This window comes from Glandiceps talaboti, chromosome 15 (genome assembly GCF_964340395.1).
Source record: "Glandiceps talaboti chromosome 15, keGlaTala1.1, whole genome shotgun sequence".
Classification (NCBI taxonomy): domain Eukaryota; kingdom Metazoa; phylum Hemichordata; class Enteropneusta; family Spengelidae; genus Glandiceps; species Glandiceps talaboti.
In genome coordinates, this window is record NC_135563.1 from 5915732 (window position 1) to 5940964 (window position 25233).

The 25233-nt window shown below is 36.3% G+C and overlaps 2 protein-coding genes across 2 annotated transcripts in view; both read left to right on the forward strand.

Annotated features, from left to right (window-relative positions):
• The window catches only part of LOC144446874 (ATP-binding cassette sub-family A member 2-like), a 27114-nt gene extending 12108 nt beyond the window's left edge, over positions 1 to 15006 (forward strand). Inside the window, exons 5-23 of the mRNA XM_078136718.1 lie at positions 212 to 303; positions 645 to 1070; positions 1390 to 1524; positions 2137 to 2365; positions 3303 to 3576; positions 4432 to 4546; positions 4946 to 5136; positions 5807 to 5957; positions 6539 to 6746; positions 7488 to 7640; positions 8639 to 8715; positions 8940 to 9049; positions 10727 to 10858; positions 11604 to 11684; positions 11820 to 12016; positions 12349 to 12531; positions 13298 to 13585; positions 14285 to 14439; positions 14974 to 15006. Of these exons, the coding sequence (XP_077992844.1) occupies positions 212 to 303; positions 645 to 1070; positions 1390 to 1524; positions 2137 to 2365; positions 3303 to 3576; positions 4432 to 4546; positions 4946 to 5136; positions 5807 to 5957; positions 6539 to 6746; positions 7488 to 7640; positions 8639 to 8715; positions 8940 to 9049; positions 10727 to 10858; positions 11604 to 11684; positions 11820 to 12016; positions 12349 to 12531; positions 13298 to 13585; positions 14285 to 14439; positions 14974 to 15006 (3230 nt within the window). The remainder of the gene's footprint in view (positions 1 to 211; positions 304 to 644; positions 1071 to 1389; positions 1525 to 2136; positions 2366 to 3302; positions 3577 to 4431; positions 4547 to 4945; positions 5137 to 5806; positions 5958 to 6538; positions 6747 to 7487; positions 7641 to 8638; positions 8716 to 8939; positions 9050 to 10726; positions 10859 to 11603; positions 11685 to 11819; positions 12017 to 12348; positions 12532 to 13297; positions 13586 to 14284; positions 14440 to 14973) is intronic.
• The window catches only part of LOC144446544 (ATP-binding cassette sub-family A member 2-like), a 16864-nt gene continuing 6627 nt past the window's right edge, over positions 14997 to 25233 (forward strand). The window contains exons 1-14 of the mRNA XM_078136329.1: positions 14997 to 15504; positions 16942 to 17125; positions 17471 to 17573; positions 18014 to 18186; positions 19295 to 19469; positions 19968 to 20083; positions 20793 to 20940; positions 21444 to 21567; positions 21834 to 21963; positions 22308 to 22440; positions 22850 to 22942; positions 23281 to 23387; positions 23855 to 23996; positions 24180 to 24314. Of these exons, the coding sequence (XP_077992455.1) occupies positions 15144 to 15504; positions 16942 to 17125; positions 17471 to 17573; positions 18014 to 18186; positions 19295 to 19469; positions 19968 to 20083; positions 20793 to 20940; positions 21444 to 21567; positions 21834 to 21963; positions 22308 to 22440; positions 22850 to 22942; positions 23281 to 23387; positions 23855 to 23996; positions 24180 to 24314 (2124 nt within the window). The 5' untranslated portion in view covers positions 14997 to 15143. The remainder of the gene's footprint in view (positions 15505 to 16941; positions 17126 to 17470; positions 17574 to 18013; positions 18187 to 19294; positions 19470 to 19967; positions 20084 to 20792; positions 20941 to 21443; positions 21568 to 21833; positions 21964 to 22307; positions 22441 to 22849; positions 22943 to 23280; positions 23388 to 23854; positions 23997 to 24179; positions 24315 to 25233) is intronic.

Below are 25233 nucleotides of genomic sequence, written 5' to 3' on the forward strand. Positions count from 1 at the left end.
TGTATACTTATGAAGGATGAAGATATTATTTTAAAAACTTTCCACACAAAAAATTAACTTTTGATATGGCATATTTTTCAACATTCGCGGATGTGCGTGTGGTTATGATGAAGCGACCGACAACAGCCAGACTCAGAGTCGGGTCGCGAAATTCGGTATAAATGCTTCAAAAATTTCATTTCTGTACTTGATTGTCCACATTTCATTGCAGATTTCAATGATGCTATGAATATTTTAATGGGCGACGCTTTCTTCTCAACAATTATCACAGATGCAATGACTGGTGAATCGAATTTCTCAAAGGTAAATTTTCTAAATATATCTGATCATTAGTATGCATATGATCACATATCAACAAGATATACTGTGCTTTGCAGATTACTGTTCACGCCCCCCCCCCGTTCGATACAATCATGACATCAAGGAGAAACCACATATTCTACAAAATAAGATTTGCAAGATTGCAATTAAAATGTAGCCTACTTCTTACAGTTTGTCTGTGGTTTATGACGCGACTGTAACGACTTCAGCAACACTGTGCGGCATATTCTCGAATCCCGTATGACAAAACAGAAACGCTCGTCTGAGATGGTTCACGCATTTACATACCTTATTTGTAACTGCATCTATCTCCGTCTTTATAGGAAATGGATAAACTACATTCAGTTATACGTGTGACGGAGAATATGGAGTCAATACTACCAGAGAACAGTGCCTGTCAAGATGATACGATAACACACGAAAGCAGCGATAACGTTTATGATGAAAATTGGACATACCATTCCGAAGAAACTGAGTTTATAACTCTGGGCGGTGATCTTGATCTCAAAGTGCCCAGGGAATCTACAGTACTACTTTTAAAACTGTGGAATTCTCTACAGTTTGTACTCTGTGGTGTTAATAACACTATAAATGAAACAATATTGGATGATTCTGATTGGATAGAGAAACTCGACTTTACGGAGAAACAGTTATCAAAGTTTAAAATCATGGCTTTCTTGCTTCTGAGAGGTCATCCACAAATATTGTATACACCCAACACAACAGATGTAAATAGAATTATAACAAAGGTGAGTTAAGACGAACAGCTGATATACAGTAGTCGATATGGTACACACAACCTGACAAGGTATAAGATGTCGACATAATCCTATTTACCATATTTGGTCCTTGAACTGTATTGCGCATGCGTTATTCTATATCAACATTTCACTCTCTTTCAGTCTTTGATTTTTTTTTCTCGAACTTCAAGACGATGCGATGATGTATTATGGCTTCAGCAGCATTTTGCACTTTACAAAACCTCTCTGACATTGTAAAATGGAGACATTCATTTTTCTGAGATACCTTTTTAAATTTTTTTTTTTACAAAATTTTTTACTTCAACAGGCCAACGAATCACTACGAGCATTGGACAACTTGGCAGAATACTCCCGGATGCTATACAACTCGTCCATCAAACTTAAAGATTTACTGGACAAGAACGAAACTTTCAATTTTGATTTGTACAGTGACCAACAAGAGGTACATACATGTATTAATATCAACAACTGCTATTTGGTGAAGCGACCCTTTGTAATCTGCGGATATTAATATCTAAATCCTCCGAATCATTGGGGTTTTAATCCCACATTAATTCAATTCTAATCCTAGTAGATACTGCTGTCATTTCTGTGTATATAATACACCCATGCATGACCACAATTTCATCATTTTTAAAAATCCTACAACTTTTTGGCAAATCGGAAACGTCCTTTTTTACCTGCTACGTTGGGAGAATCGTACATTCGCATCATAAGACGCAACAAAATTGACAGCCTTTGAGTTGTTGGCGGATTTTGACTTACGTCCGTCGGCGGAGGGACAATTAGTCGAAATCCGCCAGCGCGAGGAATCTAGGGTACAAAATACATGTATAAGCTCATGCAACGAATTGCCGTATGAGGGCGGGCTATATATACGAAAATTACAATATCATGGGTTGCATGGACTTGAAAGTTGTTTTTATGATTGTATAATATCTTCTGTTCGTGATTCTTCAATTTATATTTGGATCTGAAATCATATGTGGATCAATACAACTTTACAACTGATAGAGAAAAGTAAGGTAACATCCGATGTCTTTTTGAATTTCAGATGGCGAGTTTCTCCGACTACAGCGATGACATTGGAATGGGACCCTCACCATTTCCAGATATAGCAACTCTTCAACAACTTACCAAGTCTTTGATTAAAATCACATGTTTTTGGAACTCGTTTATGTCACAACTCAATCTAGATATATTCCGTCCATTTCCCGATGAAAAGAGTATGGCACGGTTTTCATCGGAAGCAGACAGGAGAGACGATATCGCAGTTATTGCAGGTATGCCTGAGTTCAGTACCCAGGGTTCAGTAGTGATGAAGAAGGAGTTCAATGCACGCGTAACAAAGCTCTTGTTACGAACTGAAGCATGACAAAGTCGTAAATCGCTTTTTCTGATTTGAATTCAACAAAACCATTTATTTCAAGACGTTGTGAAACTCGCTTTTCTTTGTCTAATATTTCGGCCACGATCTTCACCAGCTGTTACCTGTCTCAGATTCGTCACATGACCTTGACTTCTACTGACAGGATTGTATTACTATTCATAAAAAACAAATAGCTTGTGTTACAACATACAGCTAACGATTTCTCGGTCTAATATAACCAGTTTGAATTACCAATGTTTTGTTCTCGCGAAGTAGCAAGCCACTACATGACTGAAAAAAAGTTATTACCTTGAAACCCAGTGACCAAACGTTTTATAGCAGCCATATGCCGCATTTCATGATAAACGAAAGAACGCATACACCATTCTGTAAATGGAAGCACAGATAACGATTCGCCTTCTAGGACGAGGCAATGTCGACTGCCACCAGTCAAAGTTACTATGTGGAACGTGCTGTACGCACGACAATTCCCTCAAGAACATTAAACAAGCGCTTTGTCATTCAAAAAGGTTAAATTACAACTAGAAACAATTAACTAAATAGTCACGGTGGAATGTTTAAAAAGGACATAAGAACAGTTTTTGTAATTGAAGGTCAGTGTACACTTCAGATAAAAGTTCTTAAAATTGAAAATAAATGAGAGAAAACAAAAGGGAAAGCCCTTTTAAAAATGTATGTTAAATTTATATATAATTTAAAGGAATCTAGAGATGTTTGTTTTCGTTAAAACGAAACGCTGTGGCACCGATTGAAGATATTTATAGTGGTTAAACTCGCTGCACTTTCTTATATCATTCCACTAAATACAATGTTCCAATTTTGTTATAAAGGACTGGCATTTGAAACAAATGAAAATGGAGAACTACCAACGCATGTTATTTACAAGCTGAAATTGAACGACACCTACGCCCCAGCTAGTATACTGGACGAAGAAAGACAATGGAGCCAAGTACATTACCATGATGACAGTTATCAATCTTTATTATTTCCTTGGTTGCAAGACGTTGTTGAAAGAGCAATTATCGAGGACAAAGTCGGCAGACCTGTTACGGAACCAGGTGTTTACATCCGGGAATTTCCACATCCCTGCCGTCGATATGATGAGTAAGTTAATAGCGTGATCATATCATTCTCCTTTTATTTGAAGTGGTGCTTATAAAGACCAGTGTCAGATTAGGATTAGAACTTCGATAAATAAAATCAAAAACACGCCAATTTTAAGAGCTGTCGTGAAAGTTGATCCAGACAGAAATTGATCTATATTAGTTCGCACTACTCTATTGTGCATACCTGGGATTGAATTATGAGCCTTTAATTCAACACACCAGCCAACAAAAAATGGTATGTGAAAGAAAATTACTTTAGCTTAGAGTACATACCTTTCAGACATTCTTGCAACTTATATAGCATAGAGTTTGCAATCGGCTACGATTCCTACTTTTGTCACTGCTCTAGTAGAAGCACACACTCTCTTGTTTTATCCTTTTGTGTCAATGACAGCTACAACATCAGCAACAATAGAAACTGTCCGATGACTATCCTAGCAAAGGCAAACGTTAATGATAACCTATAGATTCTGAAATTTAAGTTAACCTTTCAATAAGTCAGCGCAATTTCACATACGCCCATATTTTATAAGGACCCCCCCCCGCCACCGCAGTGAAAACAGTAGCATACATAAAAGAGGCCGACAGATATCACATCAGATCATATCACGTGATGTCAAGTCATATGATGTCATGACGTGTCATGTGACGTCATGACATGTGGTCACTTCATGTCATGTCACATCATATGTTGAATTATGTTTTCTTTACAGAATTTTACTTCTACGAATAAAATGTCAGTAAAAATTGTGTCAATGTTAGAGTAATCAATCTTATCAAATTATTAATAAATTGCATGACTTTGTGTCGTTTATTGGTAGTTTTTGATAATAATATTCTGTTTATATTACAGATTTATGCATCATATTTCGACATCTTTGAGTATGTTGTTCATCCTGGCATGGATATTCCACGTCATCATATTTACAAAATCCATTGTACATGAAAAAGAACAAAGACTGAAAGAGGTAAATAGTTTTGATGACGTAAACAATTACAAATGCTCATTTTTAATGTAAACCTCAAGATCGGTGCCTTCGTACATGTAAATTGATTTGACCTTGGCAATATTCATTTTTAAAAACAGCGTAAGGCATAGACAGTGAGATACATGGTGTCGTTCGACCCTTAGTGGTATCTGGTACGAAGGGACCACTCGTCGATTTTACAGCCTACACAGCCAAGTGACGGTAAACGCGTACTTAAGAGGCCCATTTCTAAAATGGTAATGCCTAGACTTTCCTGTATTTTGTGGTGTGGTGTGGTGTGGGTTGGGGTGGGGGATGGGGATGGGGATGTGGGTGGGGTGGTGGTGGTATTATTTTTGCAGCTCCATCAATTATCATTCTATTTATCCTAATTGACAGATGATGAAGATAATGGGACTGAGTAATTTCATCTATTGGTTGTCATGGTTCATAACCTGTCTAGTGGAGATATCCATCACCGCCACTTTATTACTTATTATTATGAAATGTGGACAGTTATTTCCATACAGTGATCCATTTCTGCTGTGGTTGTATTTCATGTTGAACGCAGTTTCCACTGTACTGTTTAGGTGAGTACGATAACCTGTTATGGCAATTTAGTTCAGTTAAGGTAGAATGCGCCTAGGTGACAAACATCCCTGGAATCAAAGTGCTTCAATTCTCTCCAAACCTTTTCACACGAAAGCTTGTTCGTGGTACCTTTTAAATAATAAAAAGAAATTTGGTGTCCATCATCCAGTTTTCAAGGAAATCATCAATCTTTTATTTAACACAGTATTCGGCGGCCATATTGGATTTGGCGGCCATATTGGATTCTATAATAACTTGATTTTGATAACATTTTGATCACTATTTCACGAAATTGTACGGTGACCCCAGATTATTTTAATTGATTTTAACTGAGAATAGGGTGGAATTTTCTTGTTCGAAGTAAACACAATATTTTAAAAAAGTTTAGAGGCGTATTCCACGTTGAGAGTATGTTTTATATAGTCAAGATAACACTACTAATCTCAACAGCCGAAACATAAATTGTGGATTGTGGTTGTTGTGTCATAGACAGTGGAGGCCCTTCTACTGTCTATGGTTGCATACAGCCCCTAACCATGGAAAAGTATGGGAACAATTAAAACTGGGTGTGAAAACCCATATTCGAGTCGAGAAGCTTTTATTACTCAATGCTACTAGCTAACTTCCTGCCGCTTACTTATTGCATTTTCATTTGAATTTCATTTCCAGTTTCTTTTTGAGTGCATTTTTCTCAAAAGCCAAGTTAGCAGCTGCATGTAGCGGAATACTGTATATTATTATCTGCCTACCCTTCTGGTATATCCTGAATATGGAGAATACATCATATGCAACAGTATCGCTACCAGTGAAGATATTTACAGTGAGTATCTTGTACCAGAAGTTACGACTATAAAACAATCGAACATTATTTCAAATGTACAATCCATGAATCACATAATCACATCAATACGCTTCAACACTATGGTACGCATTACGTAAAACTGCGGAATCAAATATCATGGCATATAGTTTTTGTTCAGGTAAAAGTGACCATTCTATCATCAATAATGATTGACCTCGAATGAATCTTGACCTCCTGAGGTAATATTGAGCAAAAACATTTACCGTTACATAATTACCTTCCTGAGGGAAGCTAATACAATATCGAGCCTTGTGTGTGTGTGTGTGTGTGTGTGTGTGTGTGTGTGTGTGTGTGTGTGTGTGTTACCGTAGAACTTATGACCATTCAAATATTCTCTACCCATCTGTTTAATATACAAAAAGCTGTATGTTCTCCTATAGAGCTTTGAGTTGTATGTTAATGCCAGGACCTAATTTTATAATGACTTGCAAAGACGAAAATGTCATATTTTGTATGCAAATAGCAAATGATGGCCTTATGGTAACCAATACTGTTCAATAAGGGAACCTAGTCATGACTCTATTTTTGTATTTGAGCAGTGTTTGGTCTCACAAAGTGCTCATAACCTGGGCATTCGATACATTTTACAACATGAACAGCAAGCCAATGGTCTACAGTGGTCTACTATTAATACACCATGGCCAGATTACAGCCAAGACATAACAATTGGAAATATCACTTTGTTCATCGTTTTGGATTGGTTTATTTATATGATTATACTATGGTACCTTGAAGCTGTATATCCAGGTAAATTCTTTGAGTAATAATCATCTGACTGAAACTCATGGAAAATCAATTAATTTGTCAATTCAGGTTTTACTCGAGAAAAGGGACGAGGTATATACTGTGGTGGATTTTGTGCCCGATTCACTTCTTTCATCAAATGACTAAATGACAAAATCACATGAGTATTTTTGTCCAATGGCGTGTTGCCACGTTGACATTTGCAATCTGTGCTTCTCTCTGTATGAATGACTGACATGTTTAGTCAGCTGGCATAAGCGTCTCCTAAATTTGTCTCTTCGTATGGGCGTAGTCAACCAAGAAATCTAATTTGCGCTGTTTGATGAGAAGTCCGACGGTCTACAGAATGGCGTGGTGTTGTCAGACACACAGGATAGTTTGTTCTGCTACCGCTTTAAACTCGAACTCCGTCAGTGTACTAAACTAGAACTGTTATTGTTAAATAATATAACATGCCGTAACACAGGCTGCACAAGTTTATGAAAATATAATAAGAATATACACACTCAAAAATGATTTATTTTTCAGTGTCAAAGACAGTAACAGATTTTACTAAATTAAATTTACATTATCTCTTCATAGGTGAATAATTTTTTTTACACAAAAAATGAACTATTTTCAAGAAAGAGACAACAACTATAACATTTATTTTACGTTATGATTACTGCAAGTAATTACATTTCATGATGATATTCCAGTAGCCTTCACAGCATACGACTGTTAACATATATTCTTAATTTTCAGGAACATATGGTGTCCCTCAGCCATGGTACTTCCCATTTCTTAAGTCATATTGGTGTGGTGGAGACAGTGATGGTGACACTTGTCTGGACAAACATAGAGGTTTACATGAAGGGGAAACAGAGGATGTCTTATATAATATTTTCAATGTTACAGGTAATAAATCTCATTTATAATTTCTATCTTTTTCTATTCTCTAATATATCAGATACGACTTTGAACAAATATCCTGCCAGTTATTTCTGCTTTGTTACACTTGTATTGATGATATTGCTATTTTGGGTGCGGTGATACAATAGCACCTTGGTAACTTTTTAAATTTTTTTTAATGATTCTCATAGTGCTCCTTTATTCAAGAAACTTAAAATTCTTGATATACACAATCAATTCAAGTTACAAGTTGCTATTTTCGTTCATGACGCACTCCATGACAGACTCCCCTCACATTTCAAGTCATACTTCTCCCCTTCAGAGCATGTTTATTGTACTCGGTAACTTACTCAACTTTGAAATCTTGTTAAGCAAAATCCCTACTGCATAGTAAAGAAGCCGCACTGCCCTAATGTGTTCTGCAAAATGGCAGATTTCCTGCAATGGTTTGTAGGAATACCTTGCAACAAATGACACCACACTTACCACAATCTATGTCACAAGTGTACTTCAGACAGAAATAACCTTTCCTTTGTGTCTGTACTTTTGATAATTCATACCTTTTTCATCTTAAATATCTTCAGTGTTTCAATGTGTCATTATACAGTTCTTTTTACAATACCTCGTTTGACAAAGACTGGGCTTCGACTGAACAAGTACGATACAATAATGGACACGGTTTATGACTGGGAAACGCACAGTCACATTTCGATTTGATCAGGCTGTGCTATATTGAATTGAATTGAATTGAATTGTTTATTCACCAGATATAAAACAGGATAACATTTTTATGTACATTTCAAAAAGGAGGTTGATTTGAACACTGGATTACGTAATATCATGTCAATTCTGTAGGATACCATAAGCAAAAGATATGATGAAATAACAATTAAAGATTAGATACATCACTCTCAATTATTGTAAATATTTGAACATACAACACAGATCAGATTGATGTTCTTGCGACGACAACGGCGACATTTTTTACATTTTCACTTTTTCAGCACCAGATAATCCTCAAACGTCACAGTCTATCCACGAAGATAACCGAGTAGGAATTTGCATTAAGAGATTAGTTAAGGTAAGAAAACAATCGATTTTCACAGTGGTTGACAGATGAAACGCATTGTCTCATCTCATCCTAAAAGAAACTATTGTGTCTTAGTACTCAATGCCAACTTTTATCTTCGTAAGTTCTGTATTCTATTGTTCCATCTTTTAAGGTGTTATTTTGTTGTTTGTGAAATGTTACAAAATATGTTTCGGTCGTCCTCTAAAGTTTACCATGTACTTAATTTTAAACAGGTGTACCGGAAAGGTAAAGCACAAGCAGTGAAAAGCCTGAGTCTCAATTTGTATGAAGATCAAATAACAGCGTTACTTGGCCACAATGGTGCTGGTAAAACAACCATTATGTAAGTAAACTTTAGTTGTTTAATCAGGTGCCTCTAATGGACTATGTACTTTTGTAGAAGATGTAATTTATGACTGTTTGTCTTCCAAATCAAGATCACACTTATGAAACATTTTGTTAGATCATGCCATCCATGTGAATAGAGGATAACTTGAACTCGTAGAAGAGAGCGCTCGATGCTTGGGTGAGCAGGGCGGGAATAATCAAGTATGTTGTTTGGAACTTGAGGTGCTTAGTTGTTACTCCGAGTTTCACCTCTATGCGATCATCAGACAACTGGCAGCTACTCGTTGTGTTACTGTATCTATATGTGTAAGGTGTGAAAGACTTTATTGAAAGTTGATTGTGTATTGTTTCTATGCATACAAGGAGTCCTCAGATTTGTCAGGTGGTGTTACTTTTGAAGTTCGCTATGTATAAATTGTTTTCGTATCGGCACTTTGAGATGAGTTCAGATTTTTTGTTGAGAAGTGTTTGTTTGTCGGCAATGAGGATGCAGAGTTTTTCAGTTAGGCAGAGGTAGCACCGTTTGGTTTCATTACTGTATGCGCGTGCTCTCTGTGATATAGACCAGTCTACTTTGAACGGTTTTTTTATTTCTTTTCAGCTGCCAGATGTACTTCGAAAGTTCAGTGCTGTTTGCGTATTTTTTGTGTCTGAAGGTTTGGCTGTGGTCATTGTATCTTTGTTTGAAGGCATGTTCAGTCAGGCCGATGTACAGTTTGGGGGGGGGGGGGTGTTGCATTCCTCTCTTTTTACTTCTGCATTGTAGATTATGCTGGCGGTCAGGCAGCTTTCCTGTAGGGGCATGTGCTCTTATTTCGGCAATTGCAGGATTTCTGTTTGGTCGTTGTATTGTTGTTCGCGATTTTGTTGTTATGTATTTTGATGATGTTGGCGACGTTTGGCATGCAGCTGTAACTGACTTTCATTGTGTTTTGGTTGAAGATCTTGTGTAGGGTTGATTTCTTTGGGAAATGTTTCCTGATGAGTTTTAGATGTTCCCCCAATGCTTGTTCTGACGTTAGTGCTGAATGGTGGGTTGAACCAGATGATGTTACGTTGGCGGGTCCTTTTTTAGTTGCTTGTGGGTTATTAGTGTAGGATATTTTCTCAGTGTAACCGCTGTCCTTCAGTGAATTGTAGTACTGTAACTGTGGTGCTGAGAGGAATGCAACCAACACCCCAAACTGTACATCGGCCTGACTGAACATGCCTTCAAACAAAGATACAATGACCACAGCCAAACCTTCAGACACAAAAAATACGCAAACAGCACTGAACTTTCGAAGTACATCTGGCAGCTGAAAAGAAATAAAAAAACGTTCAAAGTAGACTGGTCTATATCACAGAGAGCACACGCATACAGTAATGAAACCAAACTGTGCTACCTCTGCCTAACTGAAAAACTCTGCATCCTCATTGCCGACAAACAAACACTTCTCAACAAAAAATCTGAACTCATCTCAAAGTGCCGACACGAAAACAAGTTCTACCACAGATAACTAACACAACACCATCTGACAAATCTGAGGACTCCTTGTATGCATAGAAACAATACACAATCAACTTATATATATATATATATATATATATATATATATATATATATATATATAATGGTGGGTGTATGTGTATATGATCGATCGTTAATCTTACAATTTATTTCGTCTCCAAGGTCAATATTAACAGGGTTTATAACTCCATCTTCTGGCACTGCCATCATCTATGGTAGAGATATACGAAGAGAAATGGTGCAAATCAGACAAAGTCTAGGAATCTGTCCACAATACAATGCATTATTTGAGAAGTAAGTAATACCCATACACGTCATACTCGTTCTTGTACTCCTTAGCATTGTTTCACCTATTGTATGATCTGAGTTGCATTTCGTTTGAATCAGGTTGTGTTAAAATAAGCACTACGAAAAGTAACCTGCTGGTGTAGATAGTCATGTGGGGGAAGGGCAAGAGGTGTACAAAGGGGTAAATGAAGATAATATATGTAAAGTGGACAGCACAACATGCAGACCGTAAGAATTGAAGATAATAGAACAACTATCATACTTTCATAAACAAAATAAGTGCATTCATGCCAAAATCAAGGCAGATGTTTATGCGATTCCAGAGACATCAAGATAATGAAACATGCATTGAAGATAGAAAATATTGGATATTATGTTGCTTTGAACAAATCTGAGCACGCTAAACACTGCGCATAAAGAGCAGCATGATCAGTATCAATGGTTTCAGAGAACTGACAATTCAAATATTGGTTTAGACCAAAAATGAAAAAGTGTCCACCGTGTATACAAAGTGGACAGGTATCATCTTAGCATGAACAAATCCGAGAAGACACCCATCTACACTCATACTAACTATCTGAACAAACGGATGAATAGTTCTAGAGAGGTCGAAAATAGAAGTCGACAATAGAAAACGTCGACGGGGGAACCATGTCAATAGACCACCACCTAGTAATTCAGCTGTCGTTGAAAGTTGAAGTTTTACCATAAGAGTGTTTAATCATAGGTTGATCTGCTGATTGTCTTCCAGATTAACTGTCCAGGAGCATTTATGGTTCTACAGCAAAATAAAGGATGCACCAATGAAATGTTTCAAAAGTGAAACGGACAGGTAAAGGACTTTACATATGAAGGACTCGCATTCTTTATATATCATTATGTGACTATCTTTTGAATTATTGAGAGGAAGTGTCCAAGAACAGAAGAAAATGAAACATTTGATATTTTGTATTTTCCCCATCCTCAGATTACTGACAGATATGGGACTATATAATAAAAAACACAGTACTATCAAGACACTGTCTGGAGGAATGAAAAGGAAACTATCAGTAGCTGTAGCATTTACTGGTGGGGCTAAAACTGTTATCCTGGATGAACCTACAGCAGGGGTGGATCCTTATGCTAGAAGAGCCATATGGGACTTGTTGCAGAAGTATAAACAGGGTAAGGTCTCCGCTATCAATATGGTGATTGCACTTATGGATGTGATAGCACACCTATATATGACCGACCTTGTCCATTGTAGTCCTCACTTCGAAAAACGGTCCACCAGGGACTATAAATGGAACGTTCTGGCGAGAATGGTTGTCTTATGTGCGGCTATATAATAATAAAATTGATTGATTGATTGATTGATTGATTGATTGATTGATTGATTGATTGATTGATTGATTGATTGATAAATGATAAAGTAAAGCCAAGCCAATTGCAGCCAAACATTTCTACGAATGTGGACACACTTGAAATTTAAAATGTGTTTTGCAATTCCTTTTCAGGTCGTACTATCCTACTCTCAACCCATCACATGGATGAAGCTAGTCTCCTTGGTGACAGAATAGCAATTTTGTCAAATGGACAGCTGAAGTGCTGTGGACCGCCGCAATACCTAAAAGCCAACTTTGGAGTCGGTTACCAGTTGACGCTAGTTAAAGACAAGGGAATTGACAAGTTTGACAAAGGTATAGTGACGTGGAAAGTATTGTGATGGTCCGGTATTACACTGATAGAAAACTAAACACACCCGATAACCATATCTACAAAATTGTTATATAGATATTACTTAACAATTACAATTAAGCCCCCAATACTAAACTTTTGCTATAAACTTGAAGAAATCTTTGCTGCCAATGCTGATGTGTAAAACCACGGATAACATATATACATTGTGTATAAATGTGTCTATAAGTGAATCTGTTTTACCAATATATGTTCAGAAGACCCTTTTAAAATAGTTTTTGCTTCAAAGACAACTGCCACATATTGTACATATGAATCTAAATTCAAAAGTTGAAAAGAAATGTTATGGTCTTTCCATTGGATCTATGTACCATTATGGAGGCATGTAACTATGTTCATTGAATATAATATTCTTTTATATGATAATATGTACCAGAACGCAATATTTGTTTCATGAAGTTTACTAAATAGAGATTCAATTCAAATATGTACACCCATGTTATCAAATGCGAGCTTTCATTTTCGAACTTGGCATTGACCTTGATATTCATCTTCATTGGTCAAACCGCCAGACATGTTTCTGTGCATGTTATATTATATTTATTATATAGTTACCTAAATGTTCACTTCATGAAGTATATTTAACGAATTTATATAATCAACAACATTCAAACCCTTACGAGAGGCGTTAACATGTTCAATGTGTATCTGATTTCAGATCATATTTCCCTTATGCTTTTTACTTTCTTCTTGGAATAAATTGTGTAGGGAGAACTGAAAGCCGGACAACAATTCCAAGACAGGTTGGAACAGGTCAATTATATGGACTGCAGCTGGCAAGCGTGACCTCATTTATACAGCAATACTTGCCATTAGCTGAATTTAAATCACAAAGTGACCATGAACTGTTATACCAGGTTCCAGTTAAAGCAACCCCAAAATCAAAATTCATACAATTGTTCGATGCCCTGTGTAATAATAAAGACAATTTAGGTATATCATCTTTTGGGATGACAGAAACTACACTGGAACAAATTTTCCTCAAAGTTATGCACGGTAAGTAACAGTTTCTAAGTTTAGTATTTCAATGAAACCTATCTGCATAGTGTAATATGTCATTTTTGAGCATTTTACTCTGTATATTGACTTTCGATGTAGTTGGGGAAACTCCTGTATTAATCCTAAATCTTAAACTTTAAGGTTTGGTTGGGGATGGGTTTATAATTAAACGGATGGTTTAAGTGTTAAAAAGAAGGGGTGGGTGCATAAATCTTTTTACAAGAACTTTCTAACTTTTTACAACGATCTACTATCGTTCCTGTTCTGGGCCATAGAACATTATGTCGTATTGGATTTTGGCGCTGTACAAATTATTTTGATTGATTGATTGATTGATTGATTGATTGATTGATTGATTGATTGATCGATCGAATTTTCTTTAAGTTCAATGAGTATACAGTATTCGTCGATAACCCTTGCTCATGTAACTATCAATAAATCAATCGACCGGTCGATTGATTGATAGTTACATTAGCAGGGGGTTATGGACGAATACTGTATACTCATTGAATTTATAGAAAATCCGCCTTATTTACCTGCGCATTTTAGAAGACACTGCAACACAGATGAGGTTAGCACCCTTGTTGGACATTATGAAGTCATTCTATCGACGAAGTGATTCGCTGTTCATGTTGAGAAAAATACGAATTTGTTATTAAATGCGAAAAGAAACTTTGTTGTATTCTTGTATTGAAGATGATGTGCCCAATTACACCCTTAATAATGGAAATTGCACTGATAATCTTGAACCCGATTGTGGATTGCACAATGATACTACAGTTGTAGGAAATGGTGTAGTCGTTGGTGAAGAAGTGACAATGAATGGCTTCGAGCAGAACAACACAAGTAAAGTATCCCACATTTTCACTTTTGAAAAGTTTGAAATACAGACAGAGACGATTACGAAATACTTTATTACCCTCATTAAGAGGAGGTGTTGATATAGCGACGTCTGTCCGTTAGTCGTGGCCGCTTACATACATACATACATACATACATACATACACACACACACACACGCACGCACGCACGCACGCACACACACACACACACACATACATACATACATACATACATACATACATACATACATACATACATCCATCCATCCATCCATCCGTACATACATACATACATACATACATACATACATACATACATACATATATACATACATACATACATACATACATACATACATACATAGAGACAGACAGACAGACAGACAGACAGACAGACAGACAGACAGACATTGACATGTGCACATGTGTAGGTGTATTATGTGTATTTATGTGTACGTTTTTGTGTATTGAAGTACATATGTTGTCTAATATTATTCTTCCTATATACCCTGTGACATAAGTATTTACCTATTCAATCATCAGGTACAAGGAGAAAAGAGAAAGCACAACTTGTAAAAGCATCGTCTTCGGTCATCATTCTTGGTTTATTAGTTAAGCGTATCCAATACTTAAGGAGAGATGTCAAGATATTTTTCTCACAACTGCTGTTGCCTGTACTCCTCATCGCTTGTGCACTTGCTCTGTCAGTATCAATGCTTGATCTTCAAAAGACAGCATCCCTGACTCTACAATCAACGATGTACAAATCTGGTGTGATCTATGTGCCTTACGCGGACGAAATGAAACTTCTTCCTGCAGTGAATATAACAGGGGATGACAAAAATGATAGCACGATTGATAAATTGATTGAGACTTTATATTACCCAGCTGGTCTAGGAGCAACTTGTCTACTATCATCACCATTCAACTCTACTTTAAATGGTTTACTACATACAAACACTAGTATTGAAATAACTAGTAAGGACTTTAATCAAATGTGCCAGAAGACTGTACCAAAGTCATTGAGGGTAACTTTCCCTTACGGTGGGAGGGACACACAGAGCAATAAACCAGGTAAGAAAGTTATCTCCTGATAAGGTGTTCATTCCGTAGAAAGTGTTCGAACAAAGATTTCATCTTTCTTCTTGTCAGACCTTTACACCTGTCGACATCAGACCGTGGACGAACGGAACGTGTTGCAAACAGGGAAAGAAACGACCGAATTGGAAAAACAACACTTGGTACATCATGTTGGAACAGTAGAGACTTGTATTACACGCCATCATTTGATAAAAATAGTTTTATAGCCATTTTACATAATAGTTCACGTTAACACGTTTCATGCACACAAAAAGAAGCCATAAAACAAACTGTTCTTATCAAACCTGATGAGCCAAGTGTTATTAATCCAATTCATTTGTTTACTTTCCCTGTTTGTAAAAGGTTCCGTTCGTCCATGGTCCGATGTCTGCAGCTGTAATTTAGATTTCATCCTCTCATGCTGTGTATACCTTAAAGTAGCCATATGGATGAGGATTTGGTATTTATTATGGATTTCTAAAATATAAGACAATTTTATCATGGTTTCCTACTTGAAAAATCAATGTGAAACAACATAGACCAAAGTCCTTGTTTGTAATTCAATAACTTGCAAATGCACGATAAAAGTGTAAAATAATTAAATTTGTAGAAATGAGGAAAGAAACGTGACGTGTGTAGGAATTCAACCTATGTCCCCCTAAACAATAGTCAGAGTGCTCTAACCAGGTGAACTAACGTGCCAACTGGTAGATACCGTGATGAGTTGTTCCTGATGTGTACTTTCTTTCCCCAAGGCGGAAATGTACATGGAACGAAAATATACAACCGAAAACGTGTCAAGAATAAAAGTTTTCTCTTATAAATATACATTGCAAGTTGTCTTAAGTGATGAGGATTTTTACTTGCCATTAAATGATAAAAAATATCTAGCGACGGATGAGTACAAATATTACATGGAAGGTATTGCTGTCTTAGGAATATGCAAAATCACAAATAAAGAGAAAATGATACTTGTTTTCATTAAAACTATGGTCATTGATTGGACAAAACTTGCAAAGTTTATCCTGTAATTTTTTCCCATCCCTTCTTCCAGTCTCAATACACAGATCATGAGATGAACATCTAAACCTTGCTAAGGTGACCTTAAATTTATGAATATTAATACAATCCAAATAAAGCTCAGATTCTAAAAGTGTCTTAAATTACAGTAACTCCTTAACATGGAAGATGAATTTATACTATCATGCAATTCTTGAAAGAAACAATACCTGGTATTTTCCATTTCAAGAATTCTTAGCCAATATGATATACAGCGTTTCATATAAAATGATGCAAGGGGAGGGGGGTACGCCCACATTCACCAAGTACAGCAGAATCATTTGTCTTAGGGCTTACACCATCTTGGTGTGAGCTAAACGAGTAAGGATACACAACTCAAATTTCAGAGGTCAGAACTTCTTTGAATTCTAGGTGATTTTATAGAAGGTGTGTGTCACTGCAAAGCAGACTCAACGGGTATGGAATGTTCAGATGATGGAATTGCATCTCCTGTTCCTTCGTATCGACTTATCAGTGGAGATATTTTACAAGATGTGACTGGAAGAAACCTCACTCATTATTTTATGAAAACTATAAGAAAATATAACCAAACAAGGTAACAAATAGCATACTTGATTTATTTCTGACTTAACATGGAATTTGATATATACACATTGCAGAAATAAGAAATCTTCAACATGCACTGTTGTCAGTATTTTAGATTGACTCTAACGATATGCGAAAATTACACTAAGAAACCTTCATGTTTTAACTTACGATTGATTTTTAAACTTCCAAACAACAACAACAACAACAACAACAACAACAACAACATCTCGAATAACTTGTCGGTATTGCTAACGAGTGCATTTTAACAACTCAAAATAATGCCAAAATTGATCAATTTGTGACATTATTTTCTCTTCGACATAAAAGAAATATGTCCCTGTTATGTTTACAGGTATGGTGCTTTATCTTTCGTCCGTCAGAGATCTCCTGATTTGATGAAACACTTTAATTCATCCTCCCCTATAAGAAGATTAACAACAAAGTATGCTGCTATTGTAAGTTTTGTTTTGCCATAAAATAGTTTTAATTCGGATGTTTTTATCAGTTTGATATTCATGGTGTAAGTAATGGAGAATGAGAAGTGTAGAGCTATACTTTAGATATTGCACTGCACGTTGTCACGAGGGTGGTAACTTAAATCTAGCTGTTTTGAAGGCTGGCTAAAATTATGAATAGAATTATCTACAAAGCCACAGACTTGCCTTTGTTTACACAAATCACAGCCTTAAAGCGACTGCATGTACCCTTGAACGATATATTTCAACTCCTTTATGTGTTATATGTTTGTGTATGTTCCCAGGCTTTTATCGGCATATACATATATATGTGTACGTGAAATTACGCTGTAATCACAACAGGAATTAAATAAATGTCTCTTCTTCTGTGTTGATTTGTGATTTAATGGTATTAATCATTCCGTTATTATTCTTTCTAGGCATGGCACAGTCGTGATAGTAATCATAGTGTACCTCTGTATACCAATATGATAAACAATGCTATATTGAGAGCCAATGTGGACCCTGCAACTCATGGCAATCCTTCAGCATATGGTATTACAGTTATCAACGAACCGATCCACTCCAAATGGAAACTTGTTTTCGAGTTCATGTAAGATACCTAGTATTATTCCTCTAGCCTCTGTTCCTAATCTGTTTGTAATCATTAATAATGCTATGCCAAACAACTTTGGAATAAGTGGATTGATTACTTCACAAATCAATTCGTGAAATTAAGTAATCGTAATGAACTTGTGTGTTTTAACGTTTCTTTAACAGCCAACTTGGAAAATTGCCTTTCCTTGTTTTGAAGTTTTAATCTGAAATTTGAATCATGGCGGATGAATAAATGTGCATATACGTAACTCCCAACAATAAAGCCACACCATCGTTTCCTTGAATCTGGAATTGTTTCATTGCACTACAAGGTACAACATTGCTGACCTATGAATATCGGTTTGTACGCCGGATTTATCAATTGAAACTTTGCAATTCACAATCACGTCACATTATTTATGTGGTTGATGTAAGATGCAACATCGCACACGATTTCTATTCATGGATACCATCTTTTTCGAATAATTGCCTAATAATATTGTAATGTATGGTGTAAGATCTGTGTAATTTCCCTTTTACTATAGCAACTCATTGTTTTATGATATTTTATTAAAGGAATCATGGATTAAATATGAATACGTCATTCATAACTTATATATTCACAAATTGTACTAAGACAACATGACATCACTGAGACACGATATGATAACGTCACTAGGTTCATAATGTGATTTGGGACACAGTATGATGACATCATGGGGACACAATATGGAGATATCATGGGGTCACAATATGATGACATCACACGGACACAATGTGATCTGGGACACAATATGATAACATCACTAGGACACGATGTGATCTTGGACACTGGTGACATTACTGGTCATGGGACACAATATGAGATGACATCACTGGAGAACAATATACTGACATCAGGGGGACACCTTGTGATGACATCAATGTGTTTATAATGTGATCTGAGACAGTATGGTGACATCAATTTGACACTGATGGCATCACTGGTGCATAATATGATGACATCACTGGGGAATGATACGATGACATCACTAGAACACATGACGGCATTTATACTGCAATACTGTTTGTCATTTTGTTCTGATCATAATTATAAAGTTGTTTTAATACATTACTGTTTATAGGAGGCGTGGAGTATCATTACAGATTGCTGTGTTGATGCTGTTGGGTGCATCGTTCATTCCGTCCAGTGTTATAGTATTCATCGTCTACGAGAGAGCAAGCAAAGCCAAACATTTACATTTCATCAGTGGAATCAGCCCTTTTATGTATTGGCTCTCAAATTATATTTGGGATATGGTGAGTTTGCGATGACTATTGGGATTACGTAAATGAACACAAGGCAGAAACTGCCAAATATCAATATGTGAACAAAAGGACAATGTATCCCATTGTACACAACAAAAGTACACCACATGCTAGCCAAGCTGAACACAATCAAACAAAAAGTATGGCGTTATTTATTGGTCGTTCTGTGTCAGGTCAATTAGTTTACCTTATTCATTCTGTGGTGCTTGCAATACAAATCATAACGTTCATAATCACCATTACTCTTCTCAATATTTCATGAATAATGGTTGCACGGGTATAATTATAGTCGTCCCTAATATTGTTTCTACATTAAGTAAGACAATTTTATCACTCCTCGTCTTCAACGCGAAGTGACACGGCCCCTTAGGTCCCTCGTATTTTCATTCATCTAATGACGAAAACCATGGGTAACTATCTAGTAGTTGTAAATCAAGTTGGGTATTCATGATATTAATGTTATGATACATGTTATCTGATTTGTTCCAGCTTATATGCTTGGTTCCTATAGGTTGTGGCATTGCTATCGTTATAGCACTTGGTGTGCCAGTATTCTCAATGCCTAAGAATCTACCAGCTGTAGCTACCCTGTTTATCCTTTTTGGGTGAGTGCGAATTAGAGTTATTTAAAGCTACCACTCGTACAACCGAGATCATATGGTGCAAGGTACAGTCAACGCAACATCATTACTTTGCACTAACCTGTCGCTTTTTCCTTTTGAAAACTTTGTGACCTTTGGTACCTATTCATAAGTCCAAAGTAATTGCATGGATATAGTTGCAACAATGCTTCACTTTAAGTGGTAATTAATCAAAGTTACCAGACACAACACTTTCAACACCAGAAACAGTTGGTGTATACCTCAGACAACAGACACAATGTCTGAGGCGTTATTCAAAAACAACGTCTATTTTGTCTTTGTTTGTTGATGCCATCTTTGATGTACTCTGCAATGCAAAAATAATGTTGTGTTTAATATGTCATACCTGTGTATACTTTGGAAAGTCTAGGCATCTATGATGATGATGTAGTAGTAGTAGTAGTAGTAGTAGTAGTAGTAGTAGTAGTAGTAGTAGTAGTAGTAGTGAGTACCTACATACCACCATCACCTGCAAGGTCTCGGATGAAAGCCTTGATTTTACACAGATCAACCATTTCTGAGTCTTTAGTTAGCAAAGTTTTGTCTGCATCTGAAGATTGCGGATAAACTTGTGGGTGAATTTCAAACATTCTTCATCAACTCCTTAGCGTAGATAAACGACATATTCACCTATTTGTTTACATTATAAAATGATATAACTATATATTTGCAGCTGGTCTTCCATACCAATGATGTATCCAGTGTCATTTCTATTCAGTACACCAAGCAGTGCCTATGTCTTTTTATCAATCTTTCATATATGTATTGGACTGATACCTACAACAGCAATGTTCTTCATTCAACATCTCCTTCATGGCGAGGTAGGTTTACTTGGCATGAAAAATTCATCACATATATCACATCACATCACGTCACGTCAGGTGAGATGAGGTCAGGTTAGGTAACGCCATAGCATGTTGAATATTCGTGGTGTCTTCATTCAAGGTACTAAGCACTTAGGATCATGACTATTCATTGTTAACCAATTGCATATGTATTTCTGTCGACTACCATGGGCCCAATATCCCCAAATGAGTTACAACTTCAAATTGGTGTTTCTCTGTCTGTCTGTCTGTCTGTCTGTCTGTCTGTCTGTCTGTCTGTCTGTCTGTCTGTCTGTCTGTCTGTCTCTCTCTCTCTCTCTCTCTCTCTCTCTCTCTCTCTCTCTCTCTCTCTCTCTCTCTCTCTCTCTCTCTCTCTCTCTCTCTGAAATCGCAAGTGATATAGGTGATGTAAAATCTTGTAATAGTTTGTTCTACTCACAAGAGAGATTATCATAGTTATATATGCTTATTCGTCAATGTCCCCCTTCTAAATATTGCAGATTTTTGACACGCTCGCTGTGGTGCTACACAAAATATTCATGTTTATTCCAAACTACTGCTTTGCCCATGGACTAGTACAGATGTCATACAATGAGATGGTGAACACCTTTTACGAAAAATTGGGTAAGTTGATTGAAGTCATGTTTATCCTCCATGTCGACTTCCATGATGATATTTTTGGACACCAGAATTCAAATTCAAGTTGATGACCTTTGTGGTGTGGTAATCAAAGCTATTCGCTTTACTTCAAACTAGCACATCTCAGAATAGAATACATCGGCATCATACATATATCATAAGATAAAACGTCATTTTCCAAAGAAAAACCTGTTATTTCGTCTTTTTTTGCTGTAATTTAACAGACATTTGTGAATGTTCTTGTCTTCCAGGGTTAATTGACAAGATGCAGAATCAATATGAATTCCTGACAGACATGTTTGTTGTCATGGCAATAGAGGGATTTGTTTTCTTTGGTTTGGCTGTTCTTTGTGAATACAGATTTGATGAGCGGTTATGCAGGTATATTAATCTATATTCGTCACACGTGATTAGTGAACATTTTTGGTCTCGAAAGTTGCGCTTTTTGGCTACATTATTCATTTTTTGAAAAATCACAGCGTGAATGATGACGGTGTAATTTACTTGAAAATCTTTTATTTTATTGGTGTTTGATTTAAAACACTTGTATGGTGGTATGGTTATTTGTGCCATATGCCAGAGGTGATGCATAAATATACATTTTCCACGCTTAGATACAGCACAACCATCTTCCTTCTAATTGAAGGTATCGTGTATATTGGCATACATCATTTAATATTTTAACACACTCTCCTCGTTTTTGTTGTATATTATGAAATGTTCAGGACACTTAGGGTTGGATTATATAGGAAACATGCACATGTCCTTGGAGAGGAAGATGAAGATGTTATACATGAAAGGGAGAGAATTCTGAGAGGATTAAATGATGATGTTCTTAGACTGGTTAACCTTACAAAGGTAAAAGAGTATTGTCATCCACTGCTTTATTGCACCATATCTGATGAATAAATGTACTAATACCAAAACATCATTATCTTCAATTGCACATGCCACGCGATAGGTTTGATGAAGAAGGTTTTCACCCAAAATCCCAGAATACCAAACCCAAAAAAAAGAATCTCCGTGAGTCTTTCCAAACTTTTTACAGTTACTGTATATCCTCCACTGCAAGACAAATATAGAAAATATTACAATTTGAATTGGAACAACGGACGTGAAGTCAGTTTTTCTATGCAGAAGCCTCTTTCACTGTTAGGACAAAGTTGAGAAATAGAAAAAAATCGTAGATAAACAAGACTTCATTTTCTGGAAATTGATTGATGCTGTTGAGACTATAATGACGTGTACTATGGCGATTTCTTGACAGGTGTACAAAGCTACCAAATTAAAGAGAGCAAGAAAGTCAAAAAAGCAATTTACAGCTGTTGACAAAATATGTCTTGGTGTACCACAAGGACAGGTATGTAAGGAGAAGAACCTCAAGCGACAATAGTAAAGAATTAGTGTCTTTAAGTATGTAAGCCCTCAAATGTTACAACTGGTTCTATAACAACACATTTGACAAAACATTTGAAATTGTGTAGATTTTACACTATAAAAAAATTGTAATTTTGTGGATGACGCATGTGTAATATTTAAGTAATGATATACTAATTACTAATGATGTTACTTGTGTTGGTTGATAACGAAAGTGTTGCATCCATCGATTAGATTAGAGGAAACGCAGTTTGCGTGGAAACTTTAGAAGTTACAATATATTGCGAGTGTTTAAAATGATATACTCTTTTTTATTCGTAGTGTTTCGGGTTGCTTGGAATTAACGGTGCTGGCAAGACGTCACTGTTCCAGATGTTAACAGGCGATAAAAGTATTACAAGTGGCGATGCCTATCTCCATGGTTACAGGTGAAGTGATAGTATATAACGTAATATAGTACAACTCAGTTATCATGCCAGTGCATTAAGTCTATATATATATATTGTTACAGTAGTCAATGTAGCATTACAACATTAACATGTGCGGCTTGTATGACTGTGTTCATGTGCTCCTCTTTACTTATATACTTTTTTGCGCAAAAGATATGAATGGGTGATGTGTGTATAAATGTTATGAAATTACGTTAAAATCCAAATTTCTGTCGAAACTCTCTCCACTCTCGTTTACTACTTTCTCCACATTAAGGATGATAATATAGCACATTCTTTTAACGATTAACGTTTACAAGACATTGTATCGTTGTTATTCTTGAATTGACATCAGATAGAGGTTTTACTCGGCCAGCTTGTGTAATCTTTATTTATGACTATTTTACAGACTCGTCTACTCGTACGAATCCTCGCGTTTACAAGTTTTGTTATTCTTTCATTTTCAGTATCTCCAATGATATAAGGAAAGTCTATCAACACATTGGATACTGTCCACAATTCGATGCTTTATATGATAAACTAACTGGGAGAGAGCATTTAATGTTATATGCTAAACTTCGTGGTATTCCATCCAGGAAGAGAAATGAGGTAGGATGACTGTAAAAGTTGTACTGTACACTTTTTCAGATGTCTTTCAATGTTTACATGTTTTGCACCAAATTACCTCAAATGTCGCAAGAAATCACTTTGACAGTTTGTGAATACAGATGGAGAATTTGATGTGTGGTGTGTATTAAGTAGTATATATGAGTATATTGCTTTTATTTGCAGGTGGTACAATCTCTACTAAAGACAATCAACTTACTACAATATGGTGATAAATTAGTTGGTACTTACAGTGGAGGCAATAAACGTAAACTATCAACAGCAATTTCGTTGGTTGGTAACCCATCAGTAATATTCATGGTAAGCAGATAACATCACAAATGTCAAGGAGATATATATTTCTCAAAATTCAAGTATATTTCTTTGAAATATGGAATAAAATTGCATCAATGCTTTACTGCAAAAGGCAAAGGAAGTGTACCCCAATCAATCAATCAATCAATCAAACAATTTATATAGCGCCTGAATCCATTACTCAGAATGTTCAAAGGCACTTTACAGGACACTAAAAAGAGTTCTTATCAAAATGCTCTCATAAAAAGATGAGTCTTAATGTCTTTCCTGAACTTGTCCAGGGTTGGTGATTGACGCAGAGCAACCGGAAGACTGTTCCATAATTGCGGGGCAGCGCGTGAAAAAGCACGTTCACCATAGGATTTAAGTTTGCAGGGTGGGATGTGTAATAGACCTTTGTTGTTGGAGCGAAGTACACGTGGAGCATGCTTATAACTGATCAGATCCGATATATAACTAGGTGCAGCATTGTTGAGAGCTTTGTAGGTCATCAAGAGTATTTTGTAATGTATTCTGTAGTAGACTGGTAGCCAATGTAGATCCTTGAGAACTGGGGAGATATGGTCTGATTTCTTGCGGCGTGAAACAATTCTGGCCGCTGTATTTTGAGCATGTTGTAGATGAGTAATGTCTTTAGATGCTAAACCATATAAGAGTCCATTACAGTAATCCAGTTTGCATGAGACAAGAGCATGGACTAGATTTTCACATGCTTCATTTGTCAGATAGCGACGAATGCGACCAATTTTTCGAAGATTGTAATAGATCGAATTGCATGTTATGGTAATGTGCTTCCTAAGAGTGTGTTTATCATCGAAGGTTACACCAATATTGCGTGCATAGTTAACCAAGTCAACAGAACATGATCCAATGTTTATACTGTCAATGGGACGGGGTATGCGCATAAACTGAGACCTAATGAGTA